At 37.0% G+C, this 25,488-nt stretch overlaps 1 protein-coding gene across 4 annotated transcripts in view; it reads left to right on the top strand.

The window, feature by feature from the left end:
• LOC102070136 (transducin-like enhancer protein 1) overlaps window positions 1-25,488 on the top strand; it is an 82,069-nt gene that overhangs the window by 39,430 nt on the left and 17,151 nt on the right. For 3 of the 4 annotated variants that reach the window (XM_074533649.1, XM_014272030.3, XM_014272031.3), the window contains 8 exons: window positions 1,674-1,878; window positions 2,629-2,645; window positions 10,571-10,684; window positions 13,721-13,774; window positions 15,392-15,544; window positions 16,403-16,547; window positions 17,245-17,435; window positions 18,869-18,945. In XM_074533649.1, the coding sequence (XP_074389750.1) occupies window positions 1,674-1,878; window positions 2,629-2,645; window positions 10,571-10,684; window positions 13,721-13,774; window positions 15,392-15,544; window positions 16,403-16,547; window positions 17,245-17,435; window positions 18,869-18,945 (956 nt within the window). The remainder of the gene's footprint in view (window positions 1-1,673; window positions 1,879-2,628; window positions 2,646-10,570; window positions 10,685-13,720; window positions 13,775-15,391; window positions 15,545-16,402; window positions 16,548-17,244; window positions 17,436-18,868; window positions 18,946-25,488) is intronic. The other variant, XM_074533648.1, reaches the window with a different exon arrangement.

The following is a 25,488-nucleotide window of genomic DNA, read 5'->3' as shown; positions in this document are numbered from 1 at the left end:
ATTGACTAAATGCATTGTGGTAAATTTAAAGATTGAAATTTAGAGATTACAATCTTTATTGTAATTTAGAGATTACAAGACAATTAAAGATTGTCTTGTAATTTAAAATAAGTAAATGCACGACAGTTAGGACAGCAGAAAAGTGAAAAATTAGCAAGTGCAGTGTAGAGTTCTTGAATGTGAGCCCCTGTGTCTGCATAATTTTATAAACAGCTCAAGGCATGTCTTGAGATGGGGTTATGAGAAGTAAAAGTGTAGGAGTTCAGTAGTAATATATATAAATAGTGATAAATAAATTAATTCATATGCCGGTAGATGTTATACAGGTATTGTTGACTGGTTGTCTTGAAAAGATTTCATACGTAAATAAACAGATTAAATATTGCTGCATTATTTTGAGTAGAGGTTTTTTTGGTGTGATGCATGAGATATTGTAAACTGCAGTCCAGGAATGATTTCAGTAGCTACCAGCTGTAAATGTAAAAATTTTACATGCTGCTGCAGGACCACTAGCATTCACCTGGTCAGAGTTGAGTTCATCCTGTTCAGACATACGTTTTTTTGTCTCCTTTTCGATCCTGTGAATTGGGGGGCACTTTAGCTTTTGCCTGGTGTCTGCCTTGAGGAGAGGGAGAGTGACCAAGGTGGAGAGGATTGTTCTGTCTTCTATTCACATGTCCAGACACAAGGAAGCAGGAGAGAGGGGCAGAATACTTGTTAACCTGGAGCAGATTATGGGAGCTATGACTAAGCTAAAGGTGTTTTTGAAGCTTCATTTTCTAAAAAAAAAACTGTGCTAAGCATTTTAGGCAAATTAAATGGATAGCTGAACTTGGTAAACATTAATAAAGCCATGGAAGCTTTAACTAGAAAATATCTTAATATTTAAACTATGGGGAAGACATTCTAACGTAAAAACTCTGTTTCTAAAATTACTTACGGATTATTTTAGCAGATTGGTTACAGGGTTGTGTGTCCATTCATTATGATTTTGATCTTGCAAACTCCTTTTAAAAGTGGATGTACATCATTAATACCATGTTTCTTGTTGAGAACTCCATGCTATCTAAAATACCTGGATTTTCAGCTCAAATCTGGCTCCTAAACAGAGCATTAAGTCATGAATAATTTCCCCTCTTTCCCTTAAAAACCTTGGCTAGAATAAAATACAAATGAAACTTTACTAATATGGAGTTCATTGTATCTTTTACATTCTTTAATATTTAGGATAGAAAGGTACTTGCTGCTTCCAGACTGGGGAAAGAGAGGGATGTGAGTTTAAACCAATCTTGCTGCTGGAACTTCTATTTTCAGAGCAGTGATACGGCTTTCTCTGGAAAGGGAAAGGTGTTTGATTCTTCTGCTGCTGTTCTGTGTTGTCAGAGATGCTGTGGCAGGCAGTAGCTGCCCAAAACAACCCATAATTGCTGAACTTATGTGTCAGGCTGCAAAATAAGTTTTTCTGGGATGTGAGCAGAGTTGTCCTCAGACAGCATGATACAATGCACTTATATAGTGCGGTGGGTTAAAGGGGAGGGGCTAGACTAAGAGGAAACAAATAAATGTCAAAATTCACTATAGATTCTCAATAATTAACCAAACTTCTGCCTTATCCTTCCCAAACTGTCTGCTGTACGCTGTTCTTCTGGGGATGATGATACCACTGGGAACAGCAGCAGCAGTTGCAGGCTCAGCATCTCTCCCATGGCCACGGACCTCCAGTGCCTCTAACACCGCATCCATCAGGACTTCAGCCTCCAGGAATCCCTCCACTTGGAAGCAGTGCTGGCCTTCTTGCCCTCTCCAGTGCTTTGGGTGGGCAGTCTCACTTGGCAATAAAAGATGACAAGAAGCATCACGATGCAGACCACCACAGAGGTGAGAGGCATGGCAGGCCTGATTAGGACATTGTCAAATTTGCGCATTGCTGCAAATTATATGCATCTCTAAAGAATTCAAGTTACATAGAACGAAAAAAAAAAAAAACTGTTGGCAAACTTTAAAATGTCTGCATATAAACCACTGAAGAAAAATTCAACTTGGAATTTTTCAGTATTTTAAAGGGGATCACTAGGTGTCACCTGCTCTATACTTTGCAGGGCCTTTTGACATCCTGGTAAATGCTTAGTTGTAATAGCAGTGGCCTGCACCATATTGTGGAAAATTGTTAAACTGCATAATGGTGATTTTTTTCAAACAAAGTAATGTTGTTAAATGGGTGGGTGGGAAAGTAGGGGGAACAAGAAGTTAAATTTTGGAGTGAATGTGTTCAAGCAAAGGATTTAGATAATTGCATCTGTTACTTTAGTTTCATAAGCTTAAATTCTAGTACTCAGTTAAATATTGGGCAAAATTGCACTTGACTAATTTTTGAAAAGAAAATAATTTATTCTGTCATGAAATAAAACTAGGCTTTGTGTATGGTTAAACTGTAAATCATGTTTACAAAATACTGTAATTTTCAGGAAATCACTGTATTAGGAATGTGCAATGACTTATATAAATAAAAGCCATTTTAAAACTGTTTGTGGCTTGTGTTCTAATTTTTTTCCCCCCTTTTTTATTTCTGTTCTTGCCTCTGTGTCTGAACGGGCATGTCTGTCCATTTCTTGGTTACTGCGGGAGCAGACAGAGAGCCAGGCACAGTAAGTACCAACGTTCCTGCTAATGTTTCCATTTCCAATAATGTGATAATCAGATGATGTGCTGTTTGTCTGTTTTGTCTTCCTTTTAGTTATTTTCATGATACAAGGTGTGTGTGTTTTCTGTTAAGATATGTCTTGGTTTATGCGGGACCCCAGATCATCTGTTTGATGGACTGTACAAAGGAGTCTTGTTTCTGAGCAGAATGCTTTTAGGTAAACTCGAGCTTTAGTTTGCTTGTTGAAGGCAGAAAGGGGGCACAAAGTTACAAATCAAAAAGGACGTTGCAAATACAGCATTCTTAGTCCAGAGTTGAGATTTTCAGTCTCTAGGATTTTCAGGAATTAAGAGTTGGAGAACAGGTGAGAAATTTAATTGTGAGAATTTTAAACGTGTCATGATGGTGTTTGGCCCTAGGAGATTTTTTTAACTGCATCTGTTGAAGCCATACTAATGTCACTGCTGCTTAATTTATGCTTCAGGTATAACTCCTACAGTGATACTTTTTTCCCTGTAGACAGAAGCTGTAATAGATTTGGCCTTCTCTGAAAATCCCTCTAAAGAACTACTTGCTGCTTTTCATGCTGTTTGGTTTTAAGTGATATTGCTGTATTAATCTGTTAGAGATGGTCATGTGCAACTTAATTCAAGTAACAAAGCTCATTCTGTTTGTTTACGTCAGAGCTGAATTTGGGCTCTATTTTGTTCCTTTTCACAATTACAAAAGACAAGAACTAGGAAAAATTATTTGACAGATAGTTGTACAGTACTAAATTTCTGACTTTTATTGCTGCTTATTTAATATATATAAAAATTATTTCCAGTTTATTGCTTGACAATTATTTACTGGAAAGTATCTGCATATCTTTTGCAGCAGTCTTTTAGTTTTAGATTACTAAGCAAGAAGCATTCATTTCAGCTTGCTTAATGTTATTAATGACAGTGTGTCTGCAGAAATAATTTTAAGTTGGGTTTTTTATTAAATCTCTGACTTATTCAGGGCTTTTTGCTCAGTGTGGGACATACTTCTTTGAGTGCTGTTAGTTGACTGCAGGAATCCCCAGCTAGTGGTGGCTCTGTGTTTTGATTTGATATGTTTCATGACCTTTCCCTGGTCCCAGCTTCCTGCCCTGTCCATCATGCAATTTGGTTTAATTAATTTTCATTTTAAGCAATCTTGATTGAGGGTTTGAATTTAAAGTCAGGTTCTTAGCATTGTGAAATTTGGACTCTGACTTAATCTTGTAGCTGAGAGTAGTTTTTGCCTATGGAAGGAAAAGTATCAAAAATTAAACCTCACTTTTGGGTTGTGGGAGAGTTGCAGGATCACTTGCTTAGTTTACTATAGATGTAAATTTTACTTAAACTATGTAAAATTGTTGCTGCAGTTGCTTCTGTATCCATATGTCTAACTGATGATTGCTTGCTTATTACCTGAAGCAGAGTGTTTTTATGTTGGTTTATCAGTAATTAACTTTTAAATAATCTGAGTCTTTATATCATAAAGGAATTTTGCCATGTGGATACACTGAGTTTTGCATACTACACTATGGTCATTCTAGTTTCTTTCTGGCCTCAGTGCAGGATAATACTGCATAGCTAACTTAAACTTTAGTAGCTGAATACAGGTGAACTTGAACTTAAAATTCTTAAATACATTGTTACATCAAAATCTTAGCAGTAAAGGACCCCTTCAATGAAAGAATAACTCAAGAGATAGTTAAGTTCAACTCTATGACTAAAATTATCAGCTGGGAATTATGGGCTCTTCAAGCTTCTCTAATTCTCTTACATTTTTAATGGAATTTTCTTTTAATCTAAAATATAGTTTTAAGGATAATAGAATATGGGTCCCAGGTACACAAGGGATAGCAACAGGTTTGTTTGGTTGCTTTGTGTGGTTGAAATCACTTTATAACATTTGGGTCATGAAGATAAAATCAATTTGATTTTCAGAACAGCATTTTAAAAGTAATGGTGCTGCTAAAAATCCTGACAGGGATGCTTTCATCATCCAAGCCACCAAACCCCAGGCAGTTTGTAAGTTACCTATATCCAGCATGATGTTTGCTGTTACTGTGCAGTTCTACAGTATGATTTCCATCAAATATGTCTAGCATGACCTTCAAGCCCTATCAGTAAAAGCTAAAAGCTGGAAATGCCAGCTCAAAAAGTTAAAATTTAGCGCCTGTGTATGGGGTTTTAAATTGAGGTTTTGTGACATAACTTTGGGTTAAAGTGCACTGTGACAGATTGGAGCATATTAATTTTTAAATTAGATGTGGATTTATTTTTTAAAGTCTCCTTACATAAGCAGTAATGAGCTTTTATGTGTTGTATATGGAGAAATACACCAAAATGAGTGACATTCTTGTATTTATAAATTAATATACAGACATGGTTTCATCATTTTTTATTTTGGCCAGTTTAACTACTTTTGTTATATCTAAATTAGCATGACGTTTTTCTTGTATATATTAGCTCAAGTTCCAGAAAGTAAAATTAAGAAAAGTTTTTTGGTAAATCTCACTCATTTGTCTAATGAGTAACATATAAGTTAGTAATAATAGTATACTTCCTACATGAATGCTAAAACTGTGTTGTCAGGTTTAAATTACATGCCTAGGTGGGTAATGGCTGGTGGGTTTTGACTGATTTATCTCTTAACTGTCCCAAACTGGGTCGTGTTATTGTACAAATGCAGGCATCCCTTCTAATGTGGCAAATTCTGGCTGCAGGTAGTGAAGCCAGACAAAGGAAGCAAGTTTTGCAACTGAATCTGAAAGCTTTGGGAGATACCAGTATGAAAGAACTTTGATATCCACGTTTTTTTCTTTAGGAAATGTGCTTGCAGCAGTTTTCAAACTCATTGTATGTTTTCATTTATCACTTGTGTTCCCACTAGTCTAGTATCCTGTTTGACAGCACAGAAATGCAAATGTTTTGATGCACTCTGTTGTAACATTTAGTAGTCATTTTCAGACAGTGAAATCTTACTTCATTGTGTGCTTAGGGTTTACATTAGTTGGTATTTGTCTTTTGTCCTCATGAAAAATACTGAGCTTATTTTCTAAGGCCTAGGAAGTATTCATAAATTTTCCCAGATATTTTTTTGCCTTCATTGTTAAGTGTAAACATTGCTATTGTTTTGTAAAGCAAATGCTCTTTTCCTACAGTTGAAAAATATTCTATGCCCTGAGCTCTGTATCCTATTCTTTGTCTCCCAGTCTTGGAGAAGTTGGGCATGAACAACTGAGTGCTATTTCATTGAAGATATTATGTGCAAGCTGGTTTTGTGTTTTAATTCTTTCAATGGGGGAAAGAAATTCATAAAAGTTGTTATATGGAAGTCTATGGTACTGATCAGCATACCACAGGTATATTTCTTGGACTTTTTGAAGAAAGAATGGCTCCAGGGATTGCTGATCTATAAGAGCTCTGGGTTGCTAGAGCAGTTGCAGTTTAGTTTGTAGCTGATAGAAGGCAGCATAAGGTTGATGACAAAGGGCAATGGGTTTGAGATGGTTTGGTAAAAGTTTTTATGGATACCTTGATTTTGACAACAATAGCTCGAAAATACTGAAATCAACTTATTCTTTGTTAATGTAATCTGATTGTGAACTCAATATAAATTAAAGTGGTACTTGAAAAAAAGGAGAGGTCAAGTAGCTTTCCATCAGGAGTAATTTGACACAAAACTTACTGACTTCCTAAGTCAGCTTTTGGGTTTTTGACATGCGTGTTTGCAGTAAAGCATATTGAACAAATTGAAGTTAGTAATTCTGGAACAGAATAGCTTTGAGTGCAATCTTCTTTTGCCTGTCTGGGGGATATTAAAGTCCATCTTCCAGCATCTACTCTATTCCTGTCAGTGAGTCCTAACAAGGAGCAACTGGTGTTTTGGGTGTAGTTGTTAGACTTGATCCTGTTTTGCCTACTCAGCAAGGAATTGTACCTGTTCCTGTCCATTTGTGCATATCTGTAGATAGCACTGGTGTGTGGTGCAGAGGCAGGGCAGAGGCCCCATGCATGGTTAAATAAAATAAACACAGAGGCTCCACTGAGCACAGCAGGCAAGCCCAAGTCGTTAGCTGTGGTAACTGGCTGTGGTGGCTGAGGGATGTGCAGCGAGTCAGGGAATGGCCAAGCACAGAGCAGGCCATCACACATCTTTGGGGAAAAGGGGAGTGAGAGGACTAAGGAGCCCAGCACTAGAAAACATCTTAATTGGGACCAGGTGCAGTTGAACCATCTGCACAGATGTCATGTAAATACTGTTATTTAATTGATGTAATGATCAGCATAAAGTCAGTTGTCAGTTCTGCATGTGCTATTCTGTATGAATTGTCTGTGCTGTATTATAAGCGGGGTAATGGGATAAATGAAGTGCTCTCAGCCCGCGCCTCTGGCCCAGTTGAGGTTGGGAAGTGGTTCCTGTGGGGAGCAGTGTGGCAGTCAAAGAGGTGCATTTGAAAAATGTGCATTAGATTCCTAGTAGGGAGCCTACATTCTTGCTGTGCATCAGGACCAGGTTTTTGTTTTGCATTTGCCTTCTGGTGGTTTCAGTATTTAACTTTTGCTGGCAGCAGAGTTGCTTCCGGATCGCAAGTTGCCTGCTGTACAGCATTTATACAGTCTGGTAATTCTGATAGGAAAACACATGAAACTGATTTTGACCACTTCCTCTGATCTGAGCTTCATGATTTGTAAATGTTGCATTGGTAATCCTTAATGAACTGAACTCTTAAGTATGAAAGGAGTATCCTCACTCATGTATCTAATCTGTTGAAATTAAGACAAAATAAAATTTGATGCTATGCAGTTTCTCTTTAGAATATAAACTGCATGCGTGTGTGTATATATATATATATACACACACACATTATTGCCCTTTTTGCTGAATCATTATTGAAGAGCTATCCCAGATGAAAATTTCTGTAGAGTTATTTTAAACAAATTACAACCAAATTCTTGTCCCACTTTTGAAAATAAGTCAGTTGTTAGTAGACCTAGTTAGGAGAACTAAACAGATCACTCTTCAAAAGAGAAAATAAGGAAACTCTAATGTTGTGAGGCTGCTGCTGCTGCCTTCTGGCCGGCCCTGTTTGACAGTGGGCATACAGCAAGTATAAACTCTACCAGAGCTAAAATGAGGAAAGGTGGCTTTTAGTATGTTCTCACTGTTCTCTGAACCTTATCATTACAAAGGTAAGAGATATTAATAAAGGCATCTATGATCATCTCTTTACCAGTTCTTGTATTTTCATTTATTGAATTTGTTCTTCAGTGTTCTGGATTTACTATTTGCACTATTGTAAAATATTCATATTTTCACATTCTTGAATGAAATCTTACCTATTTGGTAGTTTGAATTATGGTAGTAGTTTACAGTAGCAAGCTGTTTTTTCTTTACCTGGTTTTAGTCAAAGTTGTTAGAACTTTCTTGAACTTCTATGGGAAACAAAGCAAGAACTTTTTAATTTTTGAGTTTACTCATAGATTTTGCCATAAAAAGAGCATGATCTTATTTGCAATTTCTGATGTAGCTGCTGGGAAATGTAGAGCTGCTCTACAGCAGCTTCCTAGCATGGATGCTCTGATCACAGAGAACAGTGGTTTAAATTAATGTGGTAAGTTACAGAAAAGTGGTGTGAGTATGACCATAGAGGATATGTTTTGCAGAATAAGCTTGTGATGTAATTATATGTTAGTGTGAGAAACCAGTCTTTTGGAGAAAAAACAAATCTAATAATCTTTGTTTGGTGTTTAGGACTCAGTGGGACCTGGCATTTCCTATGTTATATTTCACAGTTTTGAAATTCGACAAGACAAACAGTATAAAATATTGTCAGCATTGTTTAGGTAGAGTAAATTTAAAAAGAAAAAAAAAATCAGCTATAATAGTTATGCCTATAGGTTGTCACATTTTGCAAGCTGTAACTCCAAATAGCAAGCTTGCTAAATTTTTTCCAAGTGTTGCCTCTTTGCCACCTTTCTGCTCTTCATACATTTTTTTTAAATTAAAGTGAGGAGCTGACTTTTTTTCTCTTTACTGCATTTGCTTTAATTATTTTAATCTCAATTCTTCAGTAGAAAAATAGAAATTTTTAGTTATTTTTATTAAGGAAAGTATCTCTTAACCAAAAGACTTTCTTCCTTAAGAGGAAGAAACCTTCTGGTCAAGTTTTAACTGACATCTTACTTCTTAAGGTATTTCTGCTGCTTCTTGAGATGTTTCTACTGCCACAAGCATGATGGATTTAACATTAAAATGTTGAAAATTAGTTTTAATGGTTTTCAGACTAGTGAATCCCTGAGTTTGTGTGCATCTGGGAGGAGATAAGGGGTTAAATTCTGAATGTATTTGTCAAGGCAATTAGTTCAATGATCCAACAAGCCCACCTTTTAGCCACAAAACATTTCGGTAAAGACATTATTTTGAGCTTCTTTATACTGAATTTCAATAGACCCTCCTATATATGCTTTATATAAGCCCTTTGGCATTTGTTTAGCTTGAATAGTCATGAATAAAAGAGCTTAGAGTTGGCTTTAAAGTGCAGCTTCTGAATTAGGAAAAAGAGGATTCAGATTGCCTTATGTACCCTGTTTCCTTCTCCTTCTCCTTGGGGCTAAACATTTGTGTTTGAGCAAAACTATCTTGATGTCTTCAGGTTTTGAAGGGGAAGCTATTCAGTGCACAGTTCACTGGCTATTTGTATAAATTTATGATATATTAAGGTAAATATCTGTCTCTTGGGTAGATCTAAATATGTCCTTTGAGGGCTTACACCGAAGTTCCTGTTGGTATTAGACTTCTCTCTTGAGAGAGATACGTGTCTGGATGTAAACGCCTGTTTACTTATATATTTATGTGAGCCTATATTTATTTATCTAAGCATGTACTTGGCTTTTTGGATCTAGGCTTACCAGGTCTTTGTGAAAGGAGATTTTTTTCTCAACCCATTCAGTATTGTTCGCAGCATTAACACATCAGTGAACAAATTGCCTTCTTGCATATGCTAATCCTGCACTTAAAAGAACTCATTGTAACACATTTTAATGCTTTAGCTGGAACTGAGATGGAGATGGGAATCGGTAATCACAGGCATATCAAATTGTCATGTGACTGAAAAATGTCTAAAATGCTCTTTGGGTCAACAGTTTGTACTTAGCATAACTTAGCATGAATGAAAGCAGTCCATGTAGTTTGAGGAAAAGATTAGTCTTTGCTTTTGTCTTTTGTGTGCCTGTGTTGGCCTCAGTTTTTCAGATCAAGTCTGATTAAGCAACACTTTAGCCTTAATTTCACACTAGTAGTGAATGTTATGCTGGAAGTAAAAATATTTGATCTTTGTTTGCAATCCATTTGTTGAAGGAATCAAATTGGAGCTAACTCCAGCTAACAATTGATTACTGCATAACCGTATTCAGCACATACTTGTTATTTTAGGCATTAAAGGCAAGCTGCTGTTTATCTGTCCATACCTGCAGGTGTAGGTACCAAAGCTTCATCTATTAATGGTGCTCTAAAAGTGACTGATCAATCGGATTGTGTAGTAAATCCCTTTTATTATATGTAATCTGAACATTAAAAAAATAATTAAATTGTTTTTACTTGCTCATGAATAAACTGCAAGCCTTCTTCTTCTCCTAAACAATAAATTCAGTTGAATTAATTAGTTAAATAGATGGTGACTGACAAGTGAACTAAACTTTTGATAAGTTGAACAATGAAAAGCCAAGCTTCTTAGAATGTGTGGAGCTGTATATGTTTGCCTGGAGGACTTTGTTTTGAATTAAATTGAATTGAAAGACTTAAGTATGTATCACGTTTCTAAAACATCTATCACATCAATTTGAATTTTTATGAATATATGGAGGAATCCTAAAAGGAATCTTTGATTGACCTTGATTTTTGTCTTTACAGAGTAATTCTCTGTTGGTCCCCGACAGTCTACGAAGCGATAAACGCAGGAATGGCCCTGAATATGCCAATGACATCAAAAAGAGAAAGGTGGATGATAAGGATTCCAGCCACTATGTAAGCAAATCTGTGTCAAGGAAATGATTAATTAATTTGCACATACTGTGCTTGTATGAGGAGTAAAAGAGCTGTGAAGACCAAGGCAACATTCCTATAGATGAAGTAGTACATGAATATATGTGCCAGAGAGGAACAGATTCAAATCTTAGGAAGGGCTGTGATTCAGTAGTTTAGGATATTGTGAAGTAATAGTCCTCAGTAGGAGTAGCTGTTTGGGATTCACTGTGCTCTGGGGCATTTTTCAGAGTTTGAGTGACATTCTTTCTGGACTCCTCTAGAAACTGCAGGTTTGTTTGAAATGGAGAATTTTGTTATAGTTGGTAAATTTTAATGATAAGTAGTTATTACCATGCTGAGTTATAATTACCATTACAAATTGCATATGCTGTCAAGCTGTACCAGCTTACTGAATTTTACTTCTGGCTGATAAGGCAATTCCAGCAGAAAGAAAATTGAAATGTTGAAAGTTCAGAGTTTTGTGTTCTGCATTTTTAACTAGCTTGCTTGTTGCTTGGTTTTAAAGAGACACTTCATTGCAACAATGTGAGTGAACATCAGAAGGTTCACATAGGCTTTTGACTTCACGTCTAAATTCTCAGCCAAAACACAGGATGGTATTTAAACCGGCCTAAGAAACTAGGACTGGTGTGAGAGAGTACTGAAAAGCAAAATTCAAATCTATTAGAACATACTGCACTTTAATACAGCAATAATTGGGCAAATTATCTGGTTTATGTGATTCGGATCACTAATTAATTCTTGGTTACTGAAACCCAAGACAAAATTAGGTGCCATTTTATTTTCTCAGTATTTGGAAGGGTAATTTTAATTTCTCTCCACTTGGATAATGTCTTTGAGCAGCTATTAGATATTTTAGCGCTGTTAATGGCTTTACAAGTTGTTTTTTCCACCACTTTCTAATAATAATGTTTTGATTACAGAAGGGTTTGGCAAACTTCCCCATCTTACTCCCTCAGCTTTAAGGGTTTGATACTCTATTGGCATTTTTCATTTTTAATGTTTGGAGATTAAGCATTCTTAAGCTATGCTTGATATAAAAAGGAAGGAAAAGCTTTACTTACTTGTTTTTCTTGTGTTTCTACCATAAGGAAATGTAAAGGATGCTATTGCACAGTAGAAGCAGTTTTTAATCCACATTTTAAATGTTTCTGCCCTCTGTTTGTTTGACATGGACTTTACAGCTAAAGGCAGCATCAAGTTAAAATATATCCAAGGATATTGGAAAGTTCCAGATTTATTCTAATCTTGAAGACAAGTGTTTTTGGAAGGCCCACCAATTAAGCAAATACAGATCTGCTCATTGAGCTCATTTTAGATTAATCCCTTGTAGCAACAAGGAAATACTGCTTTTGTCAAAAGGCACATAAATGAGTTCTAGGACCTGTAGCTTTTGGAATAATAATAAAAAGTGAATTTTTTCCCCCTTTTTAACTTTTGACTAATTTTCATATTAGTACCGATATAGTTTCACTGCATGAATTTATTAGTGAGGAGACTTCTGATATTGGTAGAAGTTACTGGAGATGCCTTTGATAGTCCCAGGAAGTTTCTGTTTATTAAGATGACCGAGTTGCTAGGGTTCACTTAAACATGGCTTTGCAACTATTTTTGTCCTCCAGAGGGGCGTTTCTGGCAAACCAGTGCCCCTTCTCCCACATGCTCCCACCTGTTCTAGTACTCTGGGTGCTTCATGCTTCTCAGGAGATGGCAGATAAATGGAGCTAAAGCTTCCAAGTCTTTTGTTTTCACCTGTTGATTGGATAGCTTCCTGAGTTGCAAATAGAATTACCATTGGCGCTCTTGGATCCCTAATATCCCTATTATGTTATTTCTTGGCGCAAGATTCAGCTGTTAACAGAAGGGAAGGGTTGAAACTACCTGTTGATTAGGGAGCATTTTTCAGTTCAGTTTTTGTGGGTGTTTCTTTTGGTTGGTTGGTTGGTTTTGGGTTTTTTGTTTGGTTGGTTTTGGGTGGCTCGGTTTTGTTTTTTTTAAAGCATTGTGGCCTGAAGGGAGAGAAAGTATTTAGTTTTATGTGTGAAAGCTCAGACACTTTGAAAGCAAGAGATGGAGGATAGCTGAGCAATCTTGTATGTCTGGTTTGTTTGTGTAGAAGCTTTTTAACTAAAAGTACTTTTATTGGAAATGTCAAACTTCTTCCCACAAGAAGTTAAGTTTTGACATTCACTTCATTTCTTTGCTTGATTTTGAGTCAAGACTTGCCTTCTGATTGAAACACTCTGGGGTGCTGTGGAAATCACTAGACCTCTGTATCTGAATGTGCCTACTGGGGAATCCTGGCCCCTGTTGGAGAGAGGGACCAGGAGGCACTACCATGACAGCAGTCATTGGTAGACCAGCTCAGGTGAACATCAGCCTAAGTGGAACACTCAAAATGCAGTTTGACAAGCTGCAGTAGAACATTTCTGTTTAGGAACATCCAAGTATTTTGCTTTTCTTGGGCAGAAATGTTGAAATTCCTTGGCATTTCTGAAGTTTTTTCCTTCCCAGAACTTTTGATTTCAAAACTTGCCTTTCTGAAAAAAGGAGGGAAATGGTACTATCACTTTAAGAAAGATGATTCATCAAACACGGCAAAAAGCTCTATTTTCCTGACATCTGTTTTTTGGTGTTTTTCCAGGTATGCACAAACAGTACTTTCTCTAAATTAATACAAGTTTAGTGTATGAACAGAGTACCTTTCTGTTTTAGGAGAAGTGATAACAACTGTTTATGGTGGTATTGAAGGGTGGATTTTGGACCATCTTGCTGACTGATGATGAGATCCCCATTCTTCAACTAGTTCTACCTTACTTGGGTTTTACTATTATAGCAGAAATAAGGTGTTGTGTTTCTTTTTTAATTATTGTCCCTGCTGCTAATAACTTAATGACAGGCTGTTTGTTTTTTATTTAGGAAAAACAAAAAATGTCTGAGTAGATGTGTAGTTTTTCTGTCTGGGCTCTTATTGTACTAATTGAAATGAACACTATATTTATTTATTTTTAATAGGACAGTGATGGGGACAAGAGTGACGATAACTTGGTTGTAGATGTATCCAATGAGGTAACTTTTTTCATTTTTGTAGTCTTGACGTTTGCCCAAAGGTGAAAGGAAAAGTACCTTTAGTTGTTAGAAGAAAAATAATCCTCTGTGGATATGTTAAAATATTCACAACTTCTCCTTTTTATTAGTACTGTGTCTTCCTTTAAGATTTTTCTAGTTGCCTTCTCAGTTTTTTCTTCTGCTGCTTTGTCCAGGTCTTCTCTCTCTGCAGTTAACATTCTGACACTTCACAGCTGGCCTGTAGTGTAGAGGGTTGTGGTGAACTGCATGTGGAAGGCTGAGGTTTTCAAACTCCTGTCTTTGAATGAAAAAGGAAGACATTAGATAATGTTCTATTTCATAGTAGGGTTGTTATTTAAAAAATTACCTTAAAAATTGCTTGTATTTTAATCTCCTATGTTAAAGACATTTTCCATAAATGCTGTTTTTCTAGAATGAAGTTATTTTACAAGATTGTAGACACTTTTACAAGATTATAGACACTTTTTTTTTTTCTCCAGGGTTGAGATTTGGTAATGGTATCAAGGTAAAGGGATGGGTGCCCCCTTTTCTTCATCTTTTATTTCCTATAGCACACAGATTTAGGAAGCCTGAATATGGTAGTGAGGTTCTTCAGGTCTGTGAAACGGAGAGAAGCTGGTAGGGAGACAAGTGCCCTCAGTAGCCCAAGGTGCCCAAACAATGTCAGCCAAGTAGAAAAATGGGTGTCCAACTAGTGATTTTACTAATCCTTTCAGAAGGTCGGCCTACAATGAAACTGCTTAATAATCAGTCCGTAGACTTATAGCCCTTTTGTGAGGTGTGATTTCTCCCTGTTGCTATTCTTATGAGCCAGAGGAGCGTGGAGAACCTGCAGAGCTCTGATAGCATTGTAACTCATGGGGCTGGCTATTTCAAGTTAAAGTAAATGCAGAGAGTGCCTCTGGAACAGAGAAAAATAATCACCTGAGAGGTGATTTCAGTTTCTCTGCAGATGTAAGTGGCAAGGCAATTACAGATGGTGTTTAGCAAAAATGTGGCAGCTATTATGGCATATAAAGATCCCTGTATGAGCCATTCCACCTAAGAGCTGGACTCAATGATCCTTGTGGGTCTCTTCCAACTCAAAATACTGTGTGAAATCTGTGAAGGCATGAGTCTGCCTCTTCTTCTGAAGGTAGAGATAAGCAAGGTTTTTATCACCTATAAGAGATTTTTGAAATGTTTATTGCAACTAGCAGAGCATGGAGAACATACATGATAAAAACTGTGTCAAGTTACTGCAGTTTCTGTTGGTCTTCCTTACTCTTACCACATTTGCTGCACTTTCTTTAGTTTGTACTTAAGTATGCTTTGCAAGCTCTGTGCTTGAAAACAATTTATGATTACATGTAGTGTACAATAAAAACAGATTACTTATTATATGACTTCATGTACTTCTCTAGGTTGATGAAGGGATTTCAGGTTTTTTTCTACAAAGATAACAAAACGTCTTGTCATTTGCACTTACTGTTTAAATTCTTCTAGTTTGGTGGGGTTTTTTTGTGGTTTTTTTTTCTCCCATAGACTCTTTAGTGGTGTTTGTGTACCAGTTTATGACACAGTTCTATGCTGTTCTTCCCTTACCATTGTTTCTAGGATCCTTCTTCCCCAAGGGCAAGTCCCACTCATTCACCCCGTGAAAACGGTATCGATAAAGCCCGCCTGCTGAAGAAGGATGCCTCCAGCAGCCCAGCATCTACAGCTTCTTCAGGAAGTTCCACTTCCCTCAAATCCAAGGAAATGGGTCTGGTAGGTAGCAGTCAGTGGTCCAGCTAGTCTTCTTTCTTGTAAAATCTGACTCTCCACTTTTCTGCTACTACTTGTGGCACAAATTACCCCTCATTAAACATTTGAGGCTGCAGTTGCCTACTGCTTTTTCCAGATCTTTAAAGTATTATTTTATCTTTAAAGCTTTCTTCCTCAGCAGTATTTTCTGCCTTGTTTTGATTTCTTCTATTTCCTACATTTCTGTCAAATGAGTTGCAAATTTATTACAAGGAGCAAGAGTTGCTTAAGCATTGGCTTGGTGGTTTTGTTGGAAGCAATAACTTACAGTTTTACATGGCATGTAAAACCACCATGGCATGTAAAAATCACTAAGAAGTTTTTCAGACTTTTTTGTTAAACTCTTCTAAATAGGCTGTTATTCCTTGGAGACTTTTTCTTGTAGTATCCCTAATAATTTGATCTGATTCTCTGTGTCGTGGTTTTTTTATACTCTCGACTATATTTTGGTGGTATTTTGTTTTTTGCAGTTAGATTTTCTGTGTCAAATAATAATTTAGATATTAATGATTTCAAACTAAAGTGGTTTGGTAATGCATACTGTATTTTCCTGAAGAAAAAAAAATAGCTCAGGCATTCCTTTTTATATGTCAGTAGAAGAGGGAAAATAACTTTCTATGTTTCTTATTTTAATTTTGGCAGCAATCAAAAAGGTCAACATTTCTCTCTCACGAGTTAATGTTGTCAGCATTGTGTGGATTTATGAAAATTGGCTGAGGGACTAGGTAGTAGGTGCCCAGCATCCCAGCTGCTGTTGTGATAAATTGTATAATATGGCCTGGATTAAAAATAATACTCATTTAATTTGTTTAATGATACCAGCATGAAAAAGCCAGCACGCCTGTTCTGAAATCCAGCACACCAACTCCTCGAGGTGATGTGCCAACCCCAGGCACTAGTGCAACTCCAGGACTCCGTCCAGGCCTTGGCAAACCTCCAACAATGGACCCTCTGGTTAACCAAGCTGGTAAATGCATTACCTCATGGTTTTTTATGGTTCCAGAATTAATCTTTTTTTTTACACATGTGACTGCTAACTAAATATATTGCTTTGTTCTTGATATCAAGAGAGGGCTTGATGAGAAGCAGATGTCTGGATTATCAGGAGTTTGAATATCTTTCTGTCTCTTAGTCTTCTTTGTTTACTTTTGTCTTTATCTTTTTTTGCAAATAATCCAGAGACTGAATGCAATATAAAAAGACTTCTCAGAAGTTTCTGGTACTTACTCTGCATGCAATCTCTTCTACAGTCTTTGTCTGAATCTACTAATATTTGCTGCAGTGCACAGCTTGACAAATGCCGGGGGAAGTTTACTTTTGCTATTCAGGCTGGTACACACAGTTGCTTCAGGCATGAGCTGTGTAAACCATGTCTGTCAGCTTTACTGCTTAATTTGGCAAAGAAGAGATTAATGTAAACAGGGGAATATTACAGAAATGGAAATAGGTAATGCTAGAAGAGATTGCTAGAAGTAATCAGCAAGTTCAGACTTCAGTAGATCTTATTTACACTGAAAAGAGCTGGTGGTACTGACAAATTATGGCAATGTTTCTTGACAGCGTGTGAGGGGGGAAGGCAAGGTGTTTTAGGAGAGAAAAAAAGTGGCTTCTTTCCTGTATGCAGGAATACATAAATAAACCCACTTAATTTCATGATTCTATAGCTGCAGGTTTGCGGACCCCGTTGGCAGTACCAGGACCGTACCCTGCTCCATTTGGAATGGTACCTCACGCTGGCATGAATGGAGAGTTAACCAGTCCAGGGGCAGCCTATGCCAGTCTGCACAATATGTCACCCCAGATGAGTGCTGCTGCTGCTGCAGCTGCCGTGGTTGCCTATGGAAGATCTCCTATGGTAGGCCATACGTTGCATGCAATCTCAGTCCTGTGAGTTGCGGTTCACTGAGAAAAGCTGCATGCTTCATTTACCACTGCAGGATTCCCAACTCATAACAGTGTCAGAGGCTTGACAGCTTCACTGCGTGCTTCACTGCATGCTTCACTTTGCTGTGTGGCTGAAGAAACAAATTTGCACCTTGAAAGCAAAGAATTTCAGTGTATTAGTGTATGTTTTCTTTGTCCTTCACCTTCACCAGGGCTTTAACTGATAAATAAAGGCCAAAAAATTATTTTGTGCTGCTGTAAATGAAAAAGGAGTTTTGGTACACACAAAGTATTACACTGCAGCTGTGGACATCTGCTTTTTGGTTGCTGAACCACATTTGTATTCCATATAGACATAACAAATTAATCTTGAAACATGTAAAAGTTTTTTGGTTTTTTTTTCTGGGTCTCTGTACCTGTTTTTTTGGGTTTTTTGTGGAAATCAACCTGAGAAATTGGTCAGTACCTATTTTGGAGCTCTGAGATCAGGTGTGTTAAGAATAGTTGCAGTTGTGGGTGTAGTAAGTAAATGGAACCTGGTTGTTATAGTGGCTGTCACACAGCATAACCTAGGGTCCTGACTCTCTAAACATGAGCTTTGTCTATGCAGAAAGCTGCCATAAACTTACCTACTTGTAAATTTGCAAAGTTGGATTTATGCTTGTCAACTTCTCATTACTGTTTCTATGACCACTTTTTTCAAACTGGTAAACAGGGCTTTTGTGTGAAAATGTTCAAATTTTAAATCGCTTACACCTTCCTTTTAAAGCAATAACAATGTATAATGCTCAGAAGAAAAACTAAGATTTTGGTCAACTTTTTCTGCTTGGATTATTTTATAAACATACTAAAGATATAAAAATTCAGTGAAATTTCAGTATGTAAAGAGAATGTTGGTTTTTTTTTAAGCTGTGGATGAGCTTGTTTGCACCCCACAATGTGTCTGAGAGATCTCTCAGCTGCTGTGCCCACACAGAATGCTGTGGAGGCATTGAGATCCTAGCTGGGGCCCAGAACTACTTTCCAGCACCTCCCTGTGCCAGCCTGAGTACGTGCTAGCTCTCCCAGGAGTGAAAAGCACTGGCATAGCTTGTTGCTGACATGGGCTCTTGATTCCAGGGCCAACACAGGACTCTCCCTGCTAACCCGGACTGCTGGGTAATGCTCAGTGTGTGAATGCATGATAAATTATTTTCTGCTTTCGTATGAGTACTTCTATCAAAAGAATGCTCAGGAAAAAGGTCTGGGTTTTGCCCCCAGTGGAGGGCCATGCAGTTGTCTGATACTGGGGGTAAAAGCCACCTTTTGGTTAAATGCAGAGTATCTTGGGAGTGGAGAAAAGAGACTTGCTGAGAAATGGATGAGAAATTCCAAGTGTAAGATTAATTCACTTTTTGTTGTCAGGTTGGGTTTGATCCTCCTCCTCACATGAGAGTACCTGGAATCCCTCCAAATCTAGCAGGGATTCCTGGGGGAAAACCGTAAGTAACTTTTAACATTTTGGTAACTTCTGCAATATTTAGAGGGAATGAAGTTATTATTATTTGTCAGTGAACAGGGATTTCAAAGGGGATGGTGTCTGGTTGTTTTTAAGAGGGTATTTTAGACTTCTCTAGGTAAAACCTGCATCATAAAAGTTCTCAAATGGTAGTTGTCATATCCCAAAACAGGTATGTATTTCCTAACAACGTATTTCCAAGTCGTTGAAGGTAAATGTTAAGGGTTTTTTTATTTCATTCTTTCTGGGGAAAGTTAAGGGGATGACAAGCTAAACAGTAAATAGTGGTAAAATGTGTTAGATAAAAATATGTTGAAACTAAAATTTGCACTACATCAGGATAAATGTGTTTTGCAAACTTGCTGACTCCTTGTCTCGCACTTGTTTTATCAGGCATGGGAGTCTGCAACTGGTGACAGGAGGTATCTGGAGCAGTTACTTTAGCAACAGATTACACATACTTTGCATAATGGAGCAAGCTATTTAGAACTTTTGTGTGAGTGCAGCTGGAGAGCAAAAGGATGATGAAGCAGTTGTGGAGCAGGTGGTGCATAGATACAGAAGAGGCTCCACAATAAGTATTTTTATTTAAAAGTTTTGGTTATTGGTGAAGCAGTTATTAAATAAAATGGTTCTGTGATGCTGTGACTTATTAGTATTTCAATAAAATAAGTTCAGCAGCATACATGAAATGTTTCAGTAATTTGGCTTTAGTAGACCACTGACCCTGAACTTCACCAGTGCAGTAGACTCATGAGCATGTATGACCTCTGAAAATACACAATTAATGTTTACATATTTCTGGATGAGTAGTCTATGTGGATACTAACAGAGCAAATTTAATTCAGCTGTTTTTCTGGAGAGAATGAGGCAGAGAGTACTCCTAACAGTTTTTTCAACACTCTGTTAGAACCTGTTCTTTGTTCACACTTGACAGTCAGTCCTGACTTCTCATTCAACAGGAGCTTGCAATTAGAGTAGTTTTTCTCTACTTAGCTGCTTACATAATTTTGAAACTTATTTAACACATTGGACTTTATGTGCAGGATGTTAATGTTTCATAATGCCTATTTACCAATCTATATTTAATTTTTCCTTTTGCAGTTTCAGGAAACATTTAGAAACTATTACTTTTAGGATGCCAAGTTGTCTGACAGGCTGTGGTGAAAACTATATACTCACGCATTTCTGTTTGCTTTGATTTTGGACTAGTGATACCTTCTAATGTCAGTCTTGCAAACATCCTTGAAAGAATACCAGATTACAGGCCAAAAAAAAAGTATGTTTTCTTCTGATTTTTTCCTATAACAATAGGGAAGCAGCAGACTTGGTTTGGAAAGCCATCCTGAATGAGTTTTTGTGGTTATCCACCATGCTTCTGGGAACAGGCTTAGCTATCTGTTGACAGTGTGAGAAACCTGTTAAATCTTGGTTGTACTTAGAGCTGGTGGTGTGTTGACAAGATTAGTGAAGTGAGGGCTCAATGAGTTGGTGTTGTGTATCAAATGTGGTGTATTTAAATTTAGTGCAGTAAGGATCAGGCTTTGTACTCAAAACTCAGACATAGTCTTGCTGACTGTCATACAATTTGGCATACTTAAATGCTTTAAAAATCACATAATTGAGTGGCTCTGTGTTTTTACTTCTAAACAAGTGTGTTCATAAGCTTTCAATAACATATTACATTGCCTTGCAATATTTTATATTGTAATCTAGTGAAACCTATTTTTGTTCAGAAATTTTGTTCACAGAAGTTTTCTGTGGCTGAGTTCTAGTTGTTACACTGTTCAAGGACAGCATACGTATACTGCTCTACTTTGTATCCTGGTAATTTAGCTGAATTAATCAGGAGTGGGGGGAAACTATGGGAGTTGCTTGGGTTTTTTAAATGTTTTTACCACTTTATTAACACTGCTTCATATATTGCCTGCTTCGATACATATGCCCTAGTCACCACTTCATTTAATGTGTTCTGCAGTGTTTGGGGGTTTTTGTGGTCATGTTACTTGTATATTTCTTCTGAAATTACTTCTTTGCATATCTTAATGAAGCAAGTCTAAAATTTTTATAAACTTGTGGAATTGTCTTTCCATTGACAACTATAAAACAATCTCATGTTCTAGTCTTGATTGGCTAGATGCTGTCTGCTACCTGCAGCATTTGCAAGTATCTCACCTGCTTCAGGTTTTTCTCCTGTAGTTTCTGTAGAGAGCAGATATAATCATGCAAACTGGTGGAGTATGCTTTGTTTATTTTCAAAGTCAGCCTTTTTCTTGATTGCCGATACGCTGACACATTGAATTTGTTTTATTAGATGTGAAGTTTTAGTGAGTCTTGTTGCAAGTGCTACAGAGAATTTTTTAATTGAGCTATTGAATCCTCATTCATATGTGTATGCTTTAGGCTGCACATTTTTTATCAATGGTTATGATTATACTGTTTTTTGACCCAAGAGAAAATTATGCTCCCTTCTTTCTAAAGACAGACGCTTCTGAGGTCTGTTATTGATCTTCTTGTTAGAAAAATATGTAGCCTGTTAAAAACCCACTTGGACATGAAAATGTGGTGTCTGAGTCTTGAATGCTTTTGTTCTGATGCTTTTAAATATGCCCTGGATTGTAAGTTTTTCGTGTGTTGCTCTAATTTTTTTTTTTCTTTGCATAGTCTTTCTAACAAGTACTTAGCTTTTAGTGTTCTATAGCTGCTGAAATAACATTCTTGTGGATTTCTGGTTTATGTGAACCATGCCTTCTAATAGCTGGATTTTGGACTAAATACAGAATTTCAAGATTAGTGGTAAGATTTATGTCCACAGTACTGCTTCCTTGGTGTATAAAATTCTGACTTAATGTTAATATTGAGAACAAATGTATTTCTCAGCATGTTTTCCTGGGCAGTGAAAGCAGCTGAAAATATATGCTTCTAATTCTAGTAGGAAAGGAAAAGTTTATGTGGTAAATGTTAAATCTTCCTGCTTCTACTTGTAAGTTGACTTTTCACTGTGTTTGTGGAGAGGTATACTATACTCTTTTGGAATTGCTTGATTTCAGTTCTGTTCTTCAGATCTTCATATTTTACAGTGAATGTACAATGAGAGATACTGTAAAGGACAGCTAATTTTACTGTATTATAGGAGATTAAGGGCTGTGTGCATCCCTGCCATTTATCTCTAAATAGAATCATTTGGTGACATGTTTGAAGATGAAAATTCGGTCATTTCTGTACAAACATATCTATCCTTGTTGGCATTTTGTTCTATATGATGAAACAACACGCTCGGATATTCATGTTTTTTTGTGATAACTACAATTAAAAATGAGCTGAAGTGCAAAGAAAAGCTGAAAGCAAAATGCAGTTGTGAATGGAAGGAACTTTTTGCTTTCTTATTTTGCTGTGGGTGGTACTGTTCTGCTAGTTAAAGAAGTCTGCTTGAATTGAAGGGATGAAGTGGAAGTTTTTGAGGGATTTTTTTTTTAAGACCTTACTTTAGTAGGCAGGAATTGTGTGCATTTGTACATCAATCTGAATACTTAGAGTAGCTGGCAGGTAGTTTAGTTCATTTCCTTTATTCTTGGGTAGTGAATTAATTATCCTGAACTCTCCTCAGCATGTCAGATGATACTGACTTGCTGTATACTTATTTGGAAATTTGAGAATTCAGCTGAGAAACTGGTTTGTATTAGTATCACTTAACCATGTTGCTGGGCATAGGAATTCTGAGGGTTCTCAGTACTGCTTTGACACACGTGGGAGAAGTCCCTGGATGCAGTAATTCAGAAGATTATTTCCATTATTCAGAAATAATATAAGTATACTATTTCTCAGAACTCTTTGAAGCAAAATGCACAGACATTTGTCTTATAATTGTTCTTGTCGTAGTATTCTGTTAATATCTATTACTTGATATGTACTTACCTTATTTTTATATTGCATTTTTAAATTGCATTTTTAGAAGATAATTTTCTTTGTTTGTTGTTAGCCCAACACAAGGAAGGACTCTCCTTTGACCAAAGAGGGATAATCATGGAATCAATGATAGGATAGCCATCTTTCATACAGGCAGAATGTTCTGAGCGAGACAGAAAACTGTGCTAGTCTTGAGACTAAACAGCAGTTTCTGGCATACGTGATCAGTTCTAAAAGAAAAATGGGTGGTCGAGTGGTGCCTGTTAAGTCCCGACCTTTAGGAAACTCAAGAATTTGTCAGATTTTGCTAGTTGTTGACTCCTATGAGGTTAGATAATGAAAATTCTTGTAATTTTTGAGAATTGAGGCCTGTCTAGTGCATATGTCTAGTGCACTAAAAATTGAATCTTCTGTAGGTGTGGACCTGTAAGTACAGTCCTCCCCAGATGTAGCAGGATCTCTTTCATGATGAAGAGGAAGGCAAAGACTGCAGCGTTTGAGCTGCAAATAATCATTTGCACTCCTGCTGTCTCCGGTCCCGTGTTCTTCTGGAGACAGACACTTTTCCTTGTCCAAGAGTGTATGGAGTGTCAGTTTGGCAAACCATGCAAGCCTTTTCAAGGTTAAAAGGTATCATGTAACAAAAGTTATACAATAATACCTAGCAGAGACGAGTCGCTAGACTGCCATACCATACGTATATGCTGGCAGTGGTGATGTCAGCATTACATGTGACATACCTCAAAGCAAACAGGAACATTTACTGTTTTGTGTGCTTTTCTTGGCAGAGGGATTTGGCAAAGCGTAGCCATTTCTTTCTACAGTGGATTGCAGATAAGTTGCACTGTAGAAAAAGCTGTCTTGGCTTGTAAGAAACTGGTCTGGTTGTTAAACCATCAAACTAAGCAAATGCTAAAAAAGAGGGACTGCTTCTATGATTAGTATAGTCCCTTTTTAAACGTAGACATAGTGGTAAAATTCTACATGATTTAAAAATACAGTAGGTAGGCCTCTGATATTTCAAAGCATAAGAGTCACTACAGTTCTACAGTAAACAGGAAGTACTTGAAAAATGTTTCTATTGTCTTCCTCACACCCCATCTCAGCAAGAACTGAGGAGCTCTGTGTATGCACCTAAGCATTTCAAAACACTAATTATTTAGGTAGTTTGAATTGAACAGAGCATTTAAGCTGTAAGCTTCAAATTAAAAAAAAAAAGTAAAGGACAAGTAGATTATTAATCTTGGACATGCTGGAAAAAATTGCCTAATACGTGCTTAATTGTTTTGCTTCAGTCCATGATAAAAGCAAGGGTGGGCTGAAACTTCAAAGTTACATGATTCTGTGTACTCTTACTGTTAGCAAATACTCTGCAACTGACTTTGATCTGGAGCCCAGGATGGGCAAAGCTTTTCAGTGTCTTGATGCTGTGACTCTTTTGTTGGATTCTGTAGATGAACCTGCGCAGTTCAGCCTCAAGCAGCCTTGTTGCCACTCCTGTTCTGCTTTCTCTCCTGCCCCATGTCTGATCTGTTTAGTGAATACCTGCTTTGGGATTCAAAGGCAGGATTTGTAGGGCCTACAATCTTGTCTCTCTTCTTCTCCGCAGAAAGGAATGGGTTTCTAGTTAAGCCTTTATCATTACTGTAATTCTTCATAGAAAAAGACGAAAAGGTTCCCACGGGACAAAATACATTTGATATACTGTGTGCTTTGTGTACATGTAAGGGAGTGAACACTGCACTTCCTTTCTTACCTTACATTTCCCATTCCTGTCATTTCTGTGCCAAAAAAGATGTCATCTTTTGCACTTGCTTGTTCTCTATTTCTGTGTACTCTCTGAGTAAGCTTTCTGCTTATACGCCCAACCATGAAACATGAATGAGTACAGGAATTCCATGCATATGTACTATTCATTTCTCCTCTGTTTAAGAGCAGTTGCTGTTAAACATTTTTTGCCCTTCACTTAAGACTTGGGATATTGCATAGATTGACTGTTTCCAGTCTTAGTTTCTGTATGAAAGAGCTATGGAGTTCTTTCATCTCTCCTCATGGTTTTTCAAAGGAATATCTTATGCCCAGAAGCAGAGCAGATTCAGTTGCTTTGTGATGTCTGTTCCAGAACCAGGCCTCTTCCTTGTTTCTTCATTTCAAACTATGTGATACTTGGGAACATGTAAAAAAATGCCTTGAAAATACTAGCTTATTATTCAGGACTGAAGATTTAATAGAAATATAGCTATTGTTGGGTTCTTGGAAGATGGATGGAGTACTAATAGTTGAACTACAGTGATTGAAGATTTCCGAGGAAAATAAAAGGAAGTTCTGAACAGAAGAATATATTAGAAAAATAAATGTTTCAGTAGGGCAGTGGCATCTTATTAGTGGAAAAACCAAAAAAAGAATACTTATCTCTCAGCGTTTTTTATCCACTTTGGCCTCTTGAAGGATGTTGTTGATGTAACAACAGCATCAAAAGCATGATGGATGCACTTACAACAAAAGTAACAGAAAAGGAGCTCACTAGTATAGCAAAAGCCAGTATTTTACAGTAGCATTTTCATTAGTAGTTAAAATAAACAAAAAAAGAACCTCCCCCACATCTGAAATTACTTGGGAT

This window comes from Zonotrichia albicollis, chromosome Z, assembly GCF_047830755.1.
Source record: "Zonotrichia albicollis isolate bZonAlb1 chromosome Z, bZonAlb1.hap1, whole genome shotgun sequence".
Classification (NCBI taxonomy): domain Eukaryota; kingdom Metazoa; phylum Chordata; class Aves; order Passeriformes; family Passerellidae; genus Zonotrichia; species Zonotrichia albicollis.
The sequence above is the reverse complement of the archived record's forward strand: the minus strand, read 5'-3'. Positions and strand labels throughout refer to the sequence as shown.